General features: G+C 32.1%; 2 protein-coding genes across 2 annotated transcripts; both read left to right on the top strand.

Annotated features, from left to right (window-relative positions):
* Positions 1-1,654: 1,654 nt before the first annotated feature.
* On the top strand, positions 1,655-3,660 carry LOC134693297 (uncharacterized). Its single transcript, XM_063554046.1, has 3 exons — positions 1,655-1,799; positions 2,257-2,496; positions 3,293-3,660. The coding sequence occupies exons 1-3, from the start codon at positions 1,751-1,753 to the stop codon at positions 3,550-3,552; spliced, it is 549 nt and encodes a 182-aa protein (XP_063410116.1). The 5' UTR covers positions 1,655-1,750; the 3' UTR covers positions 3,553-3,660.
* Positions 3,661-6,420: 2,760 nt separating this feature from the next.
* On the top strand, positions 6,421-11,691 carry LOC134693296 (gamma-aminobutyric acid receptor-associated protein). Its single transcript, XM_063554045.1, has 3 exons — positions 6,421-6,710; positions 8,674-8,871; positions 9,321-11,691. The coding sequence occupies exons 1-3, from the start codon at positions 6,621-6,623 to the stop codon at positions 9,384-9,386; spliced, it is 354 nt and encodes a 117-aa protein (XP_063410115.1). The 5' UTR covers positions 6,421-6,620; the 3' UTR covers positions 9,387-11,691.
* The last annotated feature ends 1,811 nt before the right edge of the window (positions 11,692-13,502 follow it).

Genomic DNA, 13,502 nt, shown 5'->3' with positions numbered 1-13,502 from the left:
AAATTATGATGCTAACTGTCCATACAATGTTTAACCCCGCCACATTAATGATTGTATGTGCCTGTCTCAAGTCAGGAGTCTGTAATTCAGTGGTAGTCGTTTGTTTATGAATGTGTTACTTATTAAAAAAAATGTTTTTCGTTCTTTTTTATATAAATAAATAGGCCGTTAGTTTTCTCGTTTGAATTGTTTTACATTGTCATTTCGGGCCCCTTTTTAGCCGACTATGCGGCATGGGCTTTGTTCGTTGCTGAAGGCCGTACGGTGACCTATAGTTGTTAATTTCTGTGTCATTTTTGTCTCTTGTTGAGAGTTGTCTCAATGGCAATCATACCACATCTTTTTTATTATTTTTTGTGTCATAATGTTATTTCCTTGCAACTTTAGTTTTTAGTTTTGTTGGCCTTATCTGGTCATAAAAGTGACATTTGCTTGGAATTTATATTGATTCCCTCATGTTTTTTTTTTGCAACGGAAATAAACTAATTTATTTTAAAACAAGTTGATGGCAAAATACGAATAATGTACTTATCGTTTATTTTATGAAGGTATGAAATGTTTACACCAGTCCTTAGTCAGGTATCTGATGTACAGTCGTTTGTTTATGTAATTTTTATGAGTTTCTCTTTCTCATTCTTTATATAGACTTGACCCGGTTGGTTAAGCCGTTTCCCGTTTGAATGGTTTTACACTAGTAATTTTGGGGCTCTTTATATCTCGTTGTTCGGTGTGAGCCAAGGCTCCGTGTTGAAGACCGTACATTGACCTATAATGGTTTACTTTTATATATTGTTATTTAGATGGAGAGTTGTCTCATTGGCACTCACACGACATCTTCCTATATCTATGATATTAAACCTCTAACGGGAGGGAGCGTGCTTCATTTTCATATGATGAAAACATAATCTTGCAATCAGTAACTGATTTAGTAGTCGTATGTTTCTTTATGTATCATTTTCATTTTGCTTAGTCTCTCTTGTTATACATATTCTGACATCGGACTCAGATTCCATTTAAAATGAGTTTTACTGTTTGTTTGTTAATTCTACATTGTATTGATGAATGAGTTGTTGTGCGATCTCACAAAACATGATAAACCGCACCGCATTGTGGTGCCTGTTCCAAGACAGGAGCATCTGGCCTCCGTATGTCTTGTGTGGTTTTTTTATGTTTTGTTCATATATATAATTCGGAGTTTAGTTTGGTGTCCATTTACCCTTAACTAGTACATTTCAAGGCTTGCTTTAAGAGCCAGTTGAAACCCGCTTCCGGATGAATTTGCTCGCAAAGTTGAAAATTCATTCAGTGCATGGACTTTCACTTTGTGCTCTTCAGTGGTCGGTTTTGTTGCTTCTTTGAATCAATCTCAGTTTCCATTCTTAATTGTATCGTATTCCTTTGGGTCTTCTTATATTCCAAAGGACCCATGTTTGTATATTATTTTCTTTATACCTTTAAAACTGTAGCATATTTTATAATTGCTTATCATGATATGCAATTTTTATACTGTGTATAAATTTTAACCTGTGTGTATTGAACGGCTGAGCGAAATATGATAGTCTATGCATGTATTCCGATGGTATTTAAATATTTATTCTATTGTTCCTGTTTGAAAGGTTTAAAATTACGAAACGTTTACCGAGAAGTTTTTAAAGTGGAAAGCATTGAGTCGTAACATACACATCGAAATAACTACCGGGTCTGCTTCACCCTATGTTCTAAAAATTGTAATTAAAAATGGTAGTGTAAGATGGCGAAAATTGTTCTTAGTTTATCTGTTTTCGCTTTGTTTAACTCCGGTAAGTAAATATGACATTTTTTCTATGCTTTAAAACTATTTTAATTGATAATATAGAGCTTTTTTAGTAGATTCAAGAATTTCATAATTATACATTTAACTTCTTTATGATGTTCTGATGAATGTAAAAAAAAGAACTATATGGATCTTCGAAGTTATATAAAATAGAAAATTTCCGATAATACCTATTTGTGTGATGAAATTATTATATTACCTTGAAAGGATATCCTTTTTGTGCTCACCTGGTTTAAAGAATACATTTGAATTTTTATATGTTTATAACATGGTTATTGAAAGCTAGTCGTTTGTCTACCAGTTTGCTTCTTGAATCTTTAAATCCTCTATAGATTTCAGCATTAAAGGAGGGGGTCTTTCAGCAAGTGGACTTTATACTGTGGAAAATCATTATAAATGTAAGATATGTGTAGTACTATGTACATTTTGTTTTGATATTTCAGTTGTCGGAAAAACTGACTTCTGTTTTGGATGTAGAGATACTTCCGATGCAGAGGGTAAAGATAACTGTCAAAAACAAACAAAAGGGATGCATGGCCTGCATTATACTTATAAGACTCAATATGGAAACAACAGTGAAGCCTTTTTAGCAAAATACGGAGAAGATCCATTGATAGATGACTGTCGGCCATACCACCAATATAATAGGACACATTGTTGTATTGAAGAACTGGAAAGATTAGGTAAAAGTTGTGAATAGTTGGGAAAATCCTCAATGAGGCAGCAACTGTACAACGAACAAAATAGAAAGACTTATAAGGTCTTCAGTGGCGGATCTAGAAATTTTCATAAGTGGGGGCCCACTGGCTACCTAAGAGGGGGTCCGATTTCGTCACGCTTCAGTGATTCCCTATATAAGCAACCAAATTTTTGTTCTTCTCAAAAGGCCCGCCCAACCACCCTCCCCCCCCCCCCCCCTAAATCCGCCTCTGGTCTCCAACAACAGACATTTCAATGAGAAGCTTTAAATTGAGTTGAGTCTATATCCTTTATGTCCTTGCTTTCATTAACTTTGCAACATATGTCTAAGATTTTGGGTTTTGAAGATGAAATTGGCTCTGTAAGTGTTATGGTAAATGGAGTTGTAAAACTGAATGACATATCCTTAACATCCATTTCTTATAAAAGCAACATAATTGAGATATATATGTGTCAAGTTATTTTAAAAACTTTCTCAACCTTTGCTATTTTAATTTTAAATTTTGTTTATCATGTTCTATTTCTAGTAATATGTTCCTGACTGTTTCTATTTAATTACCCCATAATTTGTTATTTTTGGCAAAGTACATAATGCACATCCAGACGCAGGCATTGTTTTACTACCGATTGTTAGAAGACAAATGTAGCCATGTCACCCTTTGCCTTTTGGGTTATAAAATACCAATGAGAAACATATTGAAGAAAATATTATTTGTACTTGAATAAGTGTATAGGAAGTTAACATCATCACTAAACATACTATTTTTTTTTGTATTCTAGGTACAATCCAGTCTTACATACGGAGATGTTGCGATGGGAAAGACTTTTCGATACCACCAAATGATATTCCACGTTTAAAGTTTATTTCGGATAACAATCAGACATTATGTGCTTACTATGAAAATAAAGGATTAGTTATGTGTGCGACAATGTGTGACGGTAACTTTTGTAATGGACCGTCTCTGGCTGAATCAGTCCATATTTATTCCATCGGATTGATGGTTTTCTGCTCTATCATTTTGGCATTATATATGACATAAAAGTTAATACAAAAAATATATGTGGAACAAATTATTTATCTAGAAATTAAGATTTATGAATTGGTTAAATCTAGTACACATTTATCCCCTAATCCATGCAGTAATACACTTATATGGTTAAATTGTATAGCACCTGTCACCCTTACTGCAAATAATAATAGTAGTAGGCAACAATCAGTTTTTTCCCAATAATTATCATAATTGTTCTTTCTTTTCTGCATAAGTCTCAAACAACTTATATATGTAGTGTTGTCCCTTTCCTGTACGACACAGGAATTTAGTAATGATATCAGCCAGTGTTAACTCTATGTATAGATTCTGATTTGTTCTTTGATTTATCACTCCAGAATAAATAATTTAACCTTATATTCTTTGTGTGAAATATTTAAATACTCTGTTATTGTTTTACGAAATAAAAGTTTATCATTGAATACCTTGTTTTATTTATGAAGACAAACATGATTCATTGAATCTTAGCTTATTTTTTGTACTTACAATATTATATGGTACAAATATCACATTTGCCTTAAAATTGCCTAACAAATTATTTCCGTGAATATGAAAATATATAATCTCCATGATTGTGTACTACAGATAAGAAATATGTGATAGAGTATTAGACTGTTATACTTTTCAAGAACAATATTTGAAAGATTTCAGACACTCCCACAGATGCACAGGCAGCTGACAATTTAAAAATTATTTCTCCGTGCAAATATACTTGAATTTGGAAATGCTGTCATAGACAGAAATTCACTGTGAAATATTATCAGGGACAATATACCTTACAGCGAAATAATACCGAAGAACCTGACAAAAATTCATAGAGAAGGACAGTCACTATGTCATAATGAAATACTTTACTGGATAGTATTCCCTTATACGATATATTGTCTGCGGACGATATTATCTATCAAATTGTGTCCAGTGGACAATACTTCAAGATGGATATTATTTTATTTCACCCCTACATGTACAATCTAGATCGATCAGCTATTGATTTATTCACGTATGTGATATAATTCTTATTCGGTGATGTAACATTCGAGGAAAAGAGGACAGAATTGTTGTTACGATAATTTGAGCTAATTAGTCAACTATAAAGTTTGCATTTTAAATCGCAAGTTTGATAATAATACAACAGAAGCACTAAACGAACTTTTGAACCAACATTAGTTTTCTCGTTTGAATTGTTTTACATTGTCTTATCGGGGCCTGTTATATTTATAGCTGACTATGCTGTATGGGCTTTGCTCATTGTTGAAGTCAGTACAATGACCTTTAGTTGTTAATGTCTGTGTCATTTTGGTCTTTTGTGGATAGTAGTCTCATTGGCAAACATACCACATCTTCTTTTTTATATGTATATTATATACAGTGCGTGCAGACACAATAGGACAACGCAAGACATACAAAAATTTACACGTACGCAATTGTCACATGCATAAAGGGAGAAGTATAGCATAAAAACATGAAGTTTTAAGTCCAGCAGGTGTAAAGCAAAATCATATCCGGTTGGAAAAATGTCACAGTAGTAGTTGTTATTTTTTATATGCTGCTGCATACATGTATTGATGGAAATGTAGGCAATATTTACAAGCAACACAGGAACATGTTTATCACTCCAGCACGAGATCATTGGAATAAACTTGACCTATTAAAATTTATTCACCGTCTGGATTTCTTTGAGGAAGGAGTTCCAGAGAACTTGAGCAGCATAAAAGATTGTTTCACCATGATACCAGTAACCTTGTTCCTTTTATTTCAGGTATCTGTAAAATATTAGAGTATTTTTTGTCTGATAATTAAAAACCGATAGAACTTGATCATGCAAATTTTAGTTAGTTGGTCTCCGTAGTCATTGTCAGTCTTATCCCTCCGTGTAGGCTAGGTCTTAGCCTCATTGAATCGGTAAAATTAAATTATGTTATGTTGACGTTTTCATCCATTTCTCAGTCAAAAAGTAAACTTAGTAATCATGGTAATGGCATTGACTAAATTGTAACGTCAAATTCTCCCATAAATTTGGAGAAAATAAAACAGAATATTAGTTATCTTATTCTTACGAATCTGAATGTAGGCATTGATCCAATTTGGTTACTCCTCATTATAAAAATCATTCCGACGGATTTTTTTTTAGAGGTACCGGTTTTCTAATCAAAATAAGACAAGCGGAACAGTACAGTAAACAAGAAACATCTACAAAAACACAAAAAGGAAGCTTTGGATGAGTCGTAAATACGCGTAAAGGGGGAGGGGGTCAAATGCTACTGACGGGTGTAATTTGGGTACTCAGTCACATTTATACTCGAGCAAAACATTGGGCCGCAATGATGTATAATATGTTTTACCGGCAAGGCATAAATATGTCAAGTGACCAGGATTATAATTTAGTACGCTAGACGCGCGTGTTGTCTACACAAGACTCACCAGTGACGCTTATATCAAAACATTTATAAAGCCAAACTGAGACTATAGAGCCAAACAAGTACGAAGTTGGAGAGCATTCAGGATCCCGGCGAAATCATTCAAAAAAGTTGTGCCATTTACGGCTATTAAAGGTAATCTATACATTGGATAAGAAAATCCTAAGTTTTTAGAAATAAAACGTCTTTGTTTATTTGTAATCTGTCAGAGTTAACCTTTTTTAGATCAATAATTCTTTACTTCTTCCTTTGCAAAAATTTCTGATGGCACTTACTACACACCGTAGACTGGAACATCTCCTTTGGAACCAGTAATTACGTCACTATCAGTAGCTATTTTTAGAAATGATTAGACGACTGACATGTGACTTTTGTAAATACGCATCAACTAGATATTGCGCCACGTAATTTACAAAATCATTAGAACAATCAAGTCAGCTGTTAAAGTCTTAGTCACAACAAACCAAAATATATATTTTTTGAATATAGACTCAAATTGAAACGTATAAATTAAAAAGAAAATAGAACTATTTTAGTGTGCGGAATATTATTTTGTTTATATCCGAAATCGGCCATATTTGTTGACAATTTGTTGCATCAAACAGAAAGAAGAAAAATCTGTAAACGTATCTAAAAGAAATAATGAAGTGGGAATACAAAGAAGAACATCCCTTTGAGAAAAGGCGTGCTGAGGGTGAAAAAATCCGAAAGAAGTATCCAGATCGCGTTCCTGTAAGTTGTGAACAAGGAAATTAACAAATTATAAGAATGGCGAAGGAAAAAATATAATTTCTATTTCTTATAAAAATGTTGTCTGCCCCAATACAAGGCCTATCATTTGTCACTTAGCTGTCCTTTGTCATATCTTTATACCTCTTTAAATTTGGAGAATTGAATTAGATTGACAAATTTTAGAAATGTGTCTGTCAAATGCAAACTGTGCACATCCTTTTGGAATTTAGATGATTAAAAAAGTAAAAACATATTGTCTGTTGTTGAAGGTTTGTCAGTTGACTTACAGTAATCAACAATCAATCCAACTATTGTTGAATACTGTATATTGCCCTATTGATGAATTTTAGATGCCATAAACACTTGTTTTGTCATATTGAAATTCCCCTATTGTTAAATTTTATTCCATGGAGATCCCTGGTTACACATGGTCCAAATAATTATGCTGTTATTTTATGACTTTTTGACCTTTTTTTGGGAAGCCCTCTTTCAGTCACTGAAGGCGTAAATTTAATCAGAAAGAGCCTTCCTAGACGGCATAAATAATTGGACTGATTTTGCCACAAGTTACTTTAAATGTATGTTCCAGACCGTATGAGTATTTGGACCGTACGCGTACGGTCTGGACCGTATGCGTACTTTTTCAAAATACTCATACGGTCGGACCGTACGCGTACGGTCTGACTAATATTACCGAAACGTTGGTCAAGTTTATTAGATACAAATGCATATAGCAGATCAACATAACTTAACTATCAAATTAATTTAAAAAAGTTCAATTGTAATTGAAACAAAAACTTTATATTTTGACTTGTTTTTAATACACGCTAATTAAATATGCTAATCTCTTGTATTAGGCATGTCGATCAGTAGTACATTAATTGTATTATGAACGCTGAAATTAATATCGGAAGTAAACATAAAGTGGGAGTTAAATTGTTTTAGAATATTTATCAAATTTACCAAAAAAATGCAAATGGAAAAGAACATGCATGAACTGCATACATTAAAATGCTAAAAATATTACGTTACTTGAATTGTGTCACCTTGGGCGAGAGTACCAAAATAGAATTCAGATATACAATTAAACAAATACATAATTTCAATTGTTCGTTTGTTCATTTTATCTATCTAATTGTAACAAATTATCAATAACAATTTATAAAACTAAAAAATAAAGATTGTTTCAATTTAACATGTTTAACGCATATGATCAAATAACATGTATGGTCAGATCGTACTGGACCGTATGCGTATACTCATACGGTCCGACCGTACGCGTATGGTCTGACCGTATGAGTATACGGTCTGGACCGTACGCGTACGGTCCAAATACTCATATGGTCTGGAACATGTACACAAAGGTTTTCAGTAAAATTTTGACACCACAAAGAAAAGTGATTGTTGTATTGTGTCAATAGTACAGCTGTCATAGAATATCTTGTCAAGTGTCAAAGATTCCCAAATAGTAATGGATTGGCTTCAAAGTTAAACAAAGTCCCCTGCTGACATCCATCTAGGCTAATAGATTGGCTGAAAAGTAACAACACTTGATAAGCACCTCATAAAGAACATGCATGCTCTGTTTGGTTTCATTCCATTCAGTGGTTCTCTAAAAGAAGACATTTGAAGGTATCCCTTAGTGTTCTATGTTAAGGGCATACAAGACAGTTTTGATTCCATATTGAAATTTTCCTGACAATTTGCATAGACTATTTTTGCCAGATTAGATCAATTATGTAATAAAAAATATACCTTCATATGCTACTTTTGAGTAAAATAAGGACAAAATTTTATATAGTTGCTCAAATTCAGATTTGTGGACCTATATACATGCATGTACATATGTTTTTCCTTCAACAGAAATAACAGAAACTGTAAAAATACATGTATATTTACCATGATTACAATACTTTAGGGTGTCATATAGTGTAAAAAGTGATGCATTACTTTGATATTATAGGTTATTGTAGAGAAAGCACCAAAGGCCAGAGTTGGAGATTTAGACAAGAAAAAATATCTGGTGCCATCAGATTTAACAGTTGGACAGTTTTATTTCTTGATCAGAAAGAGAATTCATCTGAGACCTGAAGATGCTTTATTTTTCTTTGTAAACAATGTGATTCCTCCAACAAGTGCAACAATGGGATCTCTCTATCAGGTACAAAACTATTAAGTTTAACAACTTGAAAGGCTATAAAGCAAGACCTTGTATATTTGCTGTAGACTACATGTGTGTCTCTTTTCATGGCATGTAGTGATACTGTACACACATAGAAGAGGGATGTAAGATACCAGGGGGACATTTAAATTCATAGATAAAAAAGAAAATGAAGAACAGAAAAACAGAAAAACAAGCTATAGTACACGAGACACAACCTAGAAAACTATAGACTAAGCAACACGAACCCCACCAAAAACTAAGGAATGATATGTGATCTCAGGTGCTACATTTATGTACATTGAACTTATCAGTGTTAGATTAGCAACATTGTTATCATTCTGTTTAAAGTGTAATGTTTGGTATTCTAACATAGTTTGTAAAAATACAAAATGTGTGTAGCACATGTTTTAAAAATACACTTACAATATTATTTATTTGTTTTTCAGGAGCATCATGAGGAAGACTTCTTTCTATACATAGCTTACAGTGATGAAAGTGTGTATGGAGCCTAACTAAAGAGTGGACTGATGATGACCAAAACTGTACCGGGAACCAGTTCTTTTAAATCTAATGCTTGTGTATGGTAGATGTGATCAGACACGTTATATATGTTGCTTATGCAGAATTTTACCTGACTTTTTAAAGTTTCTGTAATTCATGTGGTGACATTTTATAAACACAATGGCAAAGATCATACACACATTTTAAATTTAAGAGTTTTTTTAAGTCTCAATACTTGTTCTAATATTTTGTAGTCTTCAAAAAAAAAAATGCTTTGAAAAAGAAAAAAAGAAATAACTTCTGACTGTTCATATCTTGATATATTTATACATTTTTTTAAAATCTTATATCCTTTTAATATAATTATTCCCTGTTTAGCAAAGACATTTTTCAACTTTTTTTTATAACTTTGATATTCTATCAATATTCTACAAACACACAGAAAAGTTTTGTTTGGATCTAGTGAAGAATTGTACACATAAGTGTACAACTATGTTAAAAACAGATAACACTGCCTGTTTAAAGATATGTAATGCAAAATAAGAATTTTGCAGTAAATATACACGTTAAGAACACCCTTAGGTAGATACTGTTCATTCATTAAACAGTTTTCTTTTTTATTTGTTGAATACCCTGTGAAAGAAGATTGTCGATTATTTTTGTTGATAACAACACTAGTGTCATGCAATTAATACTGAATATACAATAGTTATAATGTAAGACTAAGAGTGAATTACCAGCATTTATTAAAAATTGACCATGAAATTCACCCGTGTGTATTGTATATGTTGTTATGATATATTCTACCAACTAACTGTTTTTTAAATAATTTGTGATAATTATGTATATAAGTAGTGTATATTGTTATTATCTCTTGTTTTTATTGTTATTTTATCTGTATGAATGATCAGAGAAATAGATGTAAATATTTTAATTTTGTTGTGGTATCATTTTATCTGCTGGTAACTGGATGTCTCGTATCAGTGGGAAAGATATGGGATAAGACTGCTTTTGTTATCACAGTACACACAAGATGTTATGGTTTAAAATCAACTTGTTTACAATTGGCTATAGCAGTTCGCATTAAAATAAGGAGATCTTTTATAATATGACAACTTTCTACAATTTAGATTTTGTTACTTTTTGTCTTTTAAAACTTTCATTGGTCACTCACTGGCCATATTATATTTTTCTCTTAAAAAATGATATTTAATAAATTTCAATTTTTTTCCTCTGTAAAATCTTCTCAAAACTTAAATAGTATTTTCATTCATGCATTTTTTTTTGGTAATTAATCTGAATTTACTGCAACATATTGTGTGTACTGTTCTAATGTCATCCGTTTTATCAATCTGAAAGCTTATCATGTAACTGAGGTCTTTTATGGAGAATGGATTAGTATTACTTTTTATTGTAAAAGCTGACTTAATATATGCAGATACTATTTTTAGCAACATGTCTATTACAATCTATTTGTTTTGATATGTGGACAATAAAAATAAATTTCATTGAAATCAAAGTTCTGAAAGAGCTGAAGTTAATTTTTGTCAAAATTTCCTTAATATGCCTTTTCTCAGATGGAATAAATAACATTGATTAGTGAATGAAAATATGTGTATAGTATATCGGTGGTTGCTGTTTAGTTGCAAAATGAATTTAATGTTTCTTTTGTGGATTTTTTTGGTCAGTATAATCCATTTAACTTATCTATTTTTAATGTTTGAATAGATGGAATGGTTTTGCAAATAATTTTCTCATGTTAACATAGAAAATCTATAATATATATTTATACCAGATATTTATTCTTATTTAGATGGTATGTACCAAAAAAGTCATTTAGGTTTCAAATGATTGCAATGTTTAGTGTATAGGTCTTAACAAATTTCAGTAATAGTAATACTGCCAAAAGATTTTGGCATATCTCACAACATTCTAAAAATTAAATTCTGTTTCTCAGGTCTTTTTACAATAATACTTGAATAATACTTGAAAAAGGGACCACTATTTGAATTTATAAATTAGATTATATTTTACAGATATGATTGAATACTACATGTATTGTCTTTTTGACATATACCAAATATACCGGTATTTTATTCAAACATGTATATATTAAAGTTATAAAGGCCTGTTCAACAGACACATGTATTTTAGATGTCCATACTATTTTACATAAAATAACTGATATGCTAAACTAAAGAAAGTCTCTTTGTCCAGATAAATTTTGATTTTAAACCACTTTCAACATACATTTGTTTTGGCATATATTGCATCTTGTAAATGTTCATTTATAAAATAAAATATTGTTCATCTAAACATTCTCAACCTATTTTTCTCTCGAACTCAGAACTGCATTTGTGGGGTCATGGTCTCTATTTTGTTTCTCCATCTCAGAACTGCATAGTGGTCTCATGGTCTTGTTTTCATTTCAAAATTCAAGTGTTGAAGGTTTATCATGGGCTTGATCAAACCAAACAATTAGAAATTTCCTGCTTCTTTACCAAGCATATGACATTTTATAGTTTGTAGCTTAATGTGATTGGTTCAGGGTCAGAAAAATGTGTCTGCTGAATCGTATGTTGTAATCTATATAAAATAAGATGTTGTATAATAGCCAAAGAGACATCTCTTCACAAGAGACCAAATGACAAAAAAATTAACAACTATAGTTCACCATACTTCCTTCACCCATTAACAATTCCCACACCACAGCAGCAAGGTCAACTCCTTTTTCCTCAACAAGTTATTGTTCTGAAACTGTCAGTTTAAAAATAAGATGTTGTGCCAATAAGACCAATTTCTACTAGAGTCCAAATAATGCCGATGTTAGCAACTATAAGGTACTGTTCAGCCTTCAACAATGAGCAAGAACAACACCCCATTGCAAGCTTTACAAAGTCTGGAAATGAAAATGTAAAACAATTCAAATGTTCTAACACAAACAGAATACAAATATGATACCCAGTGTCAGGTCATCTATTACAATAATCTTGCCCTAGGAACTTGTTCGACCAATAGGACCCAAGAGTTTACCATAGTCATCATTAGGTTACATGTATAAAGTTAAAACTAGAGAGTTGATCCAGTGATACCACTGCTGCATAAATCAGGAAAAACCACAAGGTAAATATTTTTCAAATGTAAGGGTTTGGAATATCAAATCCACCAAAAGCAACATTTTAATCCAATTATTTTTTGGGTAGATTTGAGGAAAAAAATATTAAATAGAAACTAATTGTGTGATGGATAGACATTAGGATTACTTTACCCTGTCAAATGGAACAAAACGCTATAATTAAATTTAATCCATTTCTTTATTTATCATCCAGAAACCCACAACTCAGGAACGGTCTACAAATAAGTCAATATGGTGAAAAAATGTCAAATTTAACATTTGTTGTCGCGCCTTTTATAGAAGTCGTTGATGGCAAAACAGAAATTGCTTTTCCAGTGAGGGGGTTGATAGTGATTTTCAAAACCATGTGTTATTGTCTTCAATTCAAATTGTGAAATTTAATTAAGAATTAAATGCTTCTTTTTGTAACTTCATTGCGCTTCATACAAAATGTACATTGGTGCATGCAACCCTATGAAGTTACAAAAAGAAGCATTCAATACTTATAATTACATTTTTGTCGAGCTCGACATAGGGATAGTGATCCGGAGGTGGCGGTGTTAATTCACTTCTTAAAAGCTTTATATTTTGAAAGGTGGGAGACCTGGATGCTTCATACTTTGTATATGGATGCCTCATGTTTGGAAGTTGCAGTCAGTCACATGTCCAATGTCCTTGACCTCATTTTCATATTTCAGTGACTACTTGAAAAAAATGTTAAGAATTTTTGTAATGGTAAATTATTTCTTATTATAAGTAATAGGATAACTATCTTTGGTATGTGCATACCTTGAAAGGTCCTCTTACCCGTCAGACAGTTTTCACTTGACCTTAACCTCATTTCATGGGTCAGTGAACAAGGTTAAGTTTTGGTGGTCAAGTCCATATCTTAGATACTATAAGCAATAGGTCTAGTATATTTGGTGTATGGAAGCACTGTAAGGTGTACATGTGCAACTGGCAGGTGTCATCTGACCTTGACCTCATTTTCATGGTTCAGTGGTTATAGTTA

The sequence above is a fragment of the Mytilus trossulus genome, chromosome 12, assembly GCF_036588685.1.
Source record: "Mytilus trossulus isolate FHL-02 chromosome 12, PNRI_Mtr1.1.1.hap1, whole genome shotgun sequence".
NCBI lineage: Eukaryota > Metazoa > Mollusca > Bivalvia > Mytilida > Mytilidae > Mytilus > Mytilus trossulus.
The sequence above is the reverse complement of the archived record's forward strand: the minus strand, read 5'-3'. Positions and strand labels throughout refer to the sequence as shown.

Bases quoted from the DNA above. Each gene is read 5' to 3' on its own strand.
- LOC134693297 (XM_063554046.1), top strand. From the start codon at position 1,751: ATGGCGAAAATTGTTCTTAGTTTATCTGTTTTCGCTTTGTTTAACTCC. The intron at 1,800-2,256 runs GTAAGTAAATAT...TTGATATTTCAG, and splicing joins TTTCGCTTTGTTTAACTCCG to TTGTCGGAAAAACTGACTTC. The intron at 2,497-3,292 runs GTAAAAGTTGTG...TTTGTATTCTAG, and splicing joins TGAAGAACTGGAAAGATTAG to GTACAATCCAGTCTTACATA.
- LOC134693296 (XM_063554045.1), top strand. From the start codon at position 6,621: ATGAAGTGGGAATACAAAGAAGAACATCCCTTTGAGAAAAGGCGTGCT. The intron at 6,711-8,673 runs GTAAGTTGTGAA...TTGATATTATAG, and splicing joins AGTATCCAGATCGCGTTCCT to GTTATTGTAGAGAAAGCACC. The intron at 8,872-9,320 runs GTACAAAACTAT...TTTGTTTTTCAG, and splicing joins CAATGGGATCTCTCTATCAG to GAGCATCATGAGGAAGACTT.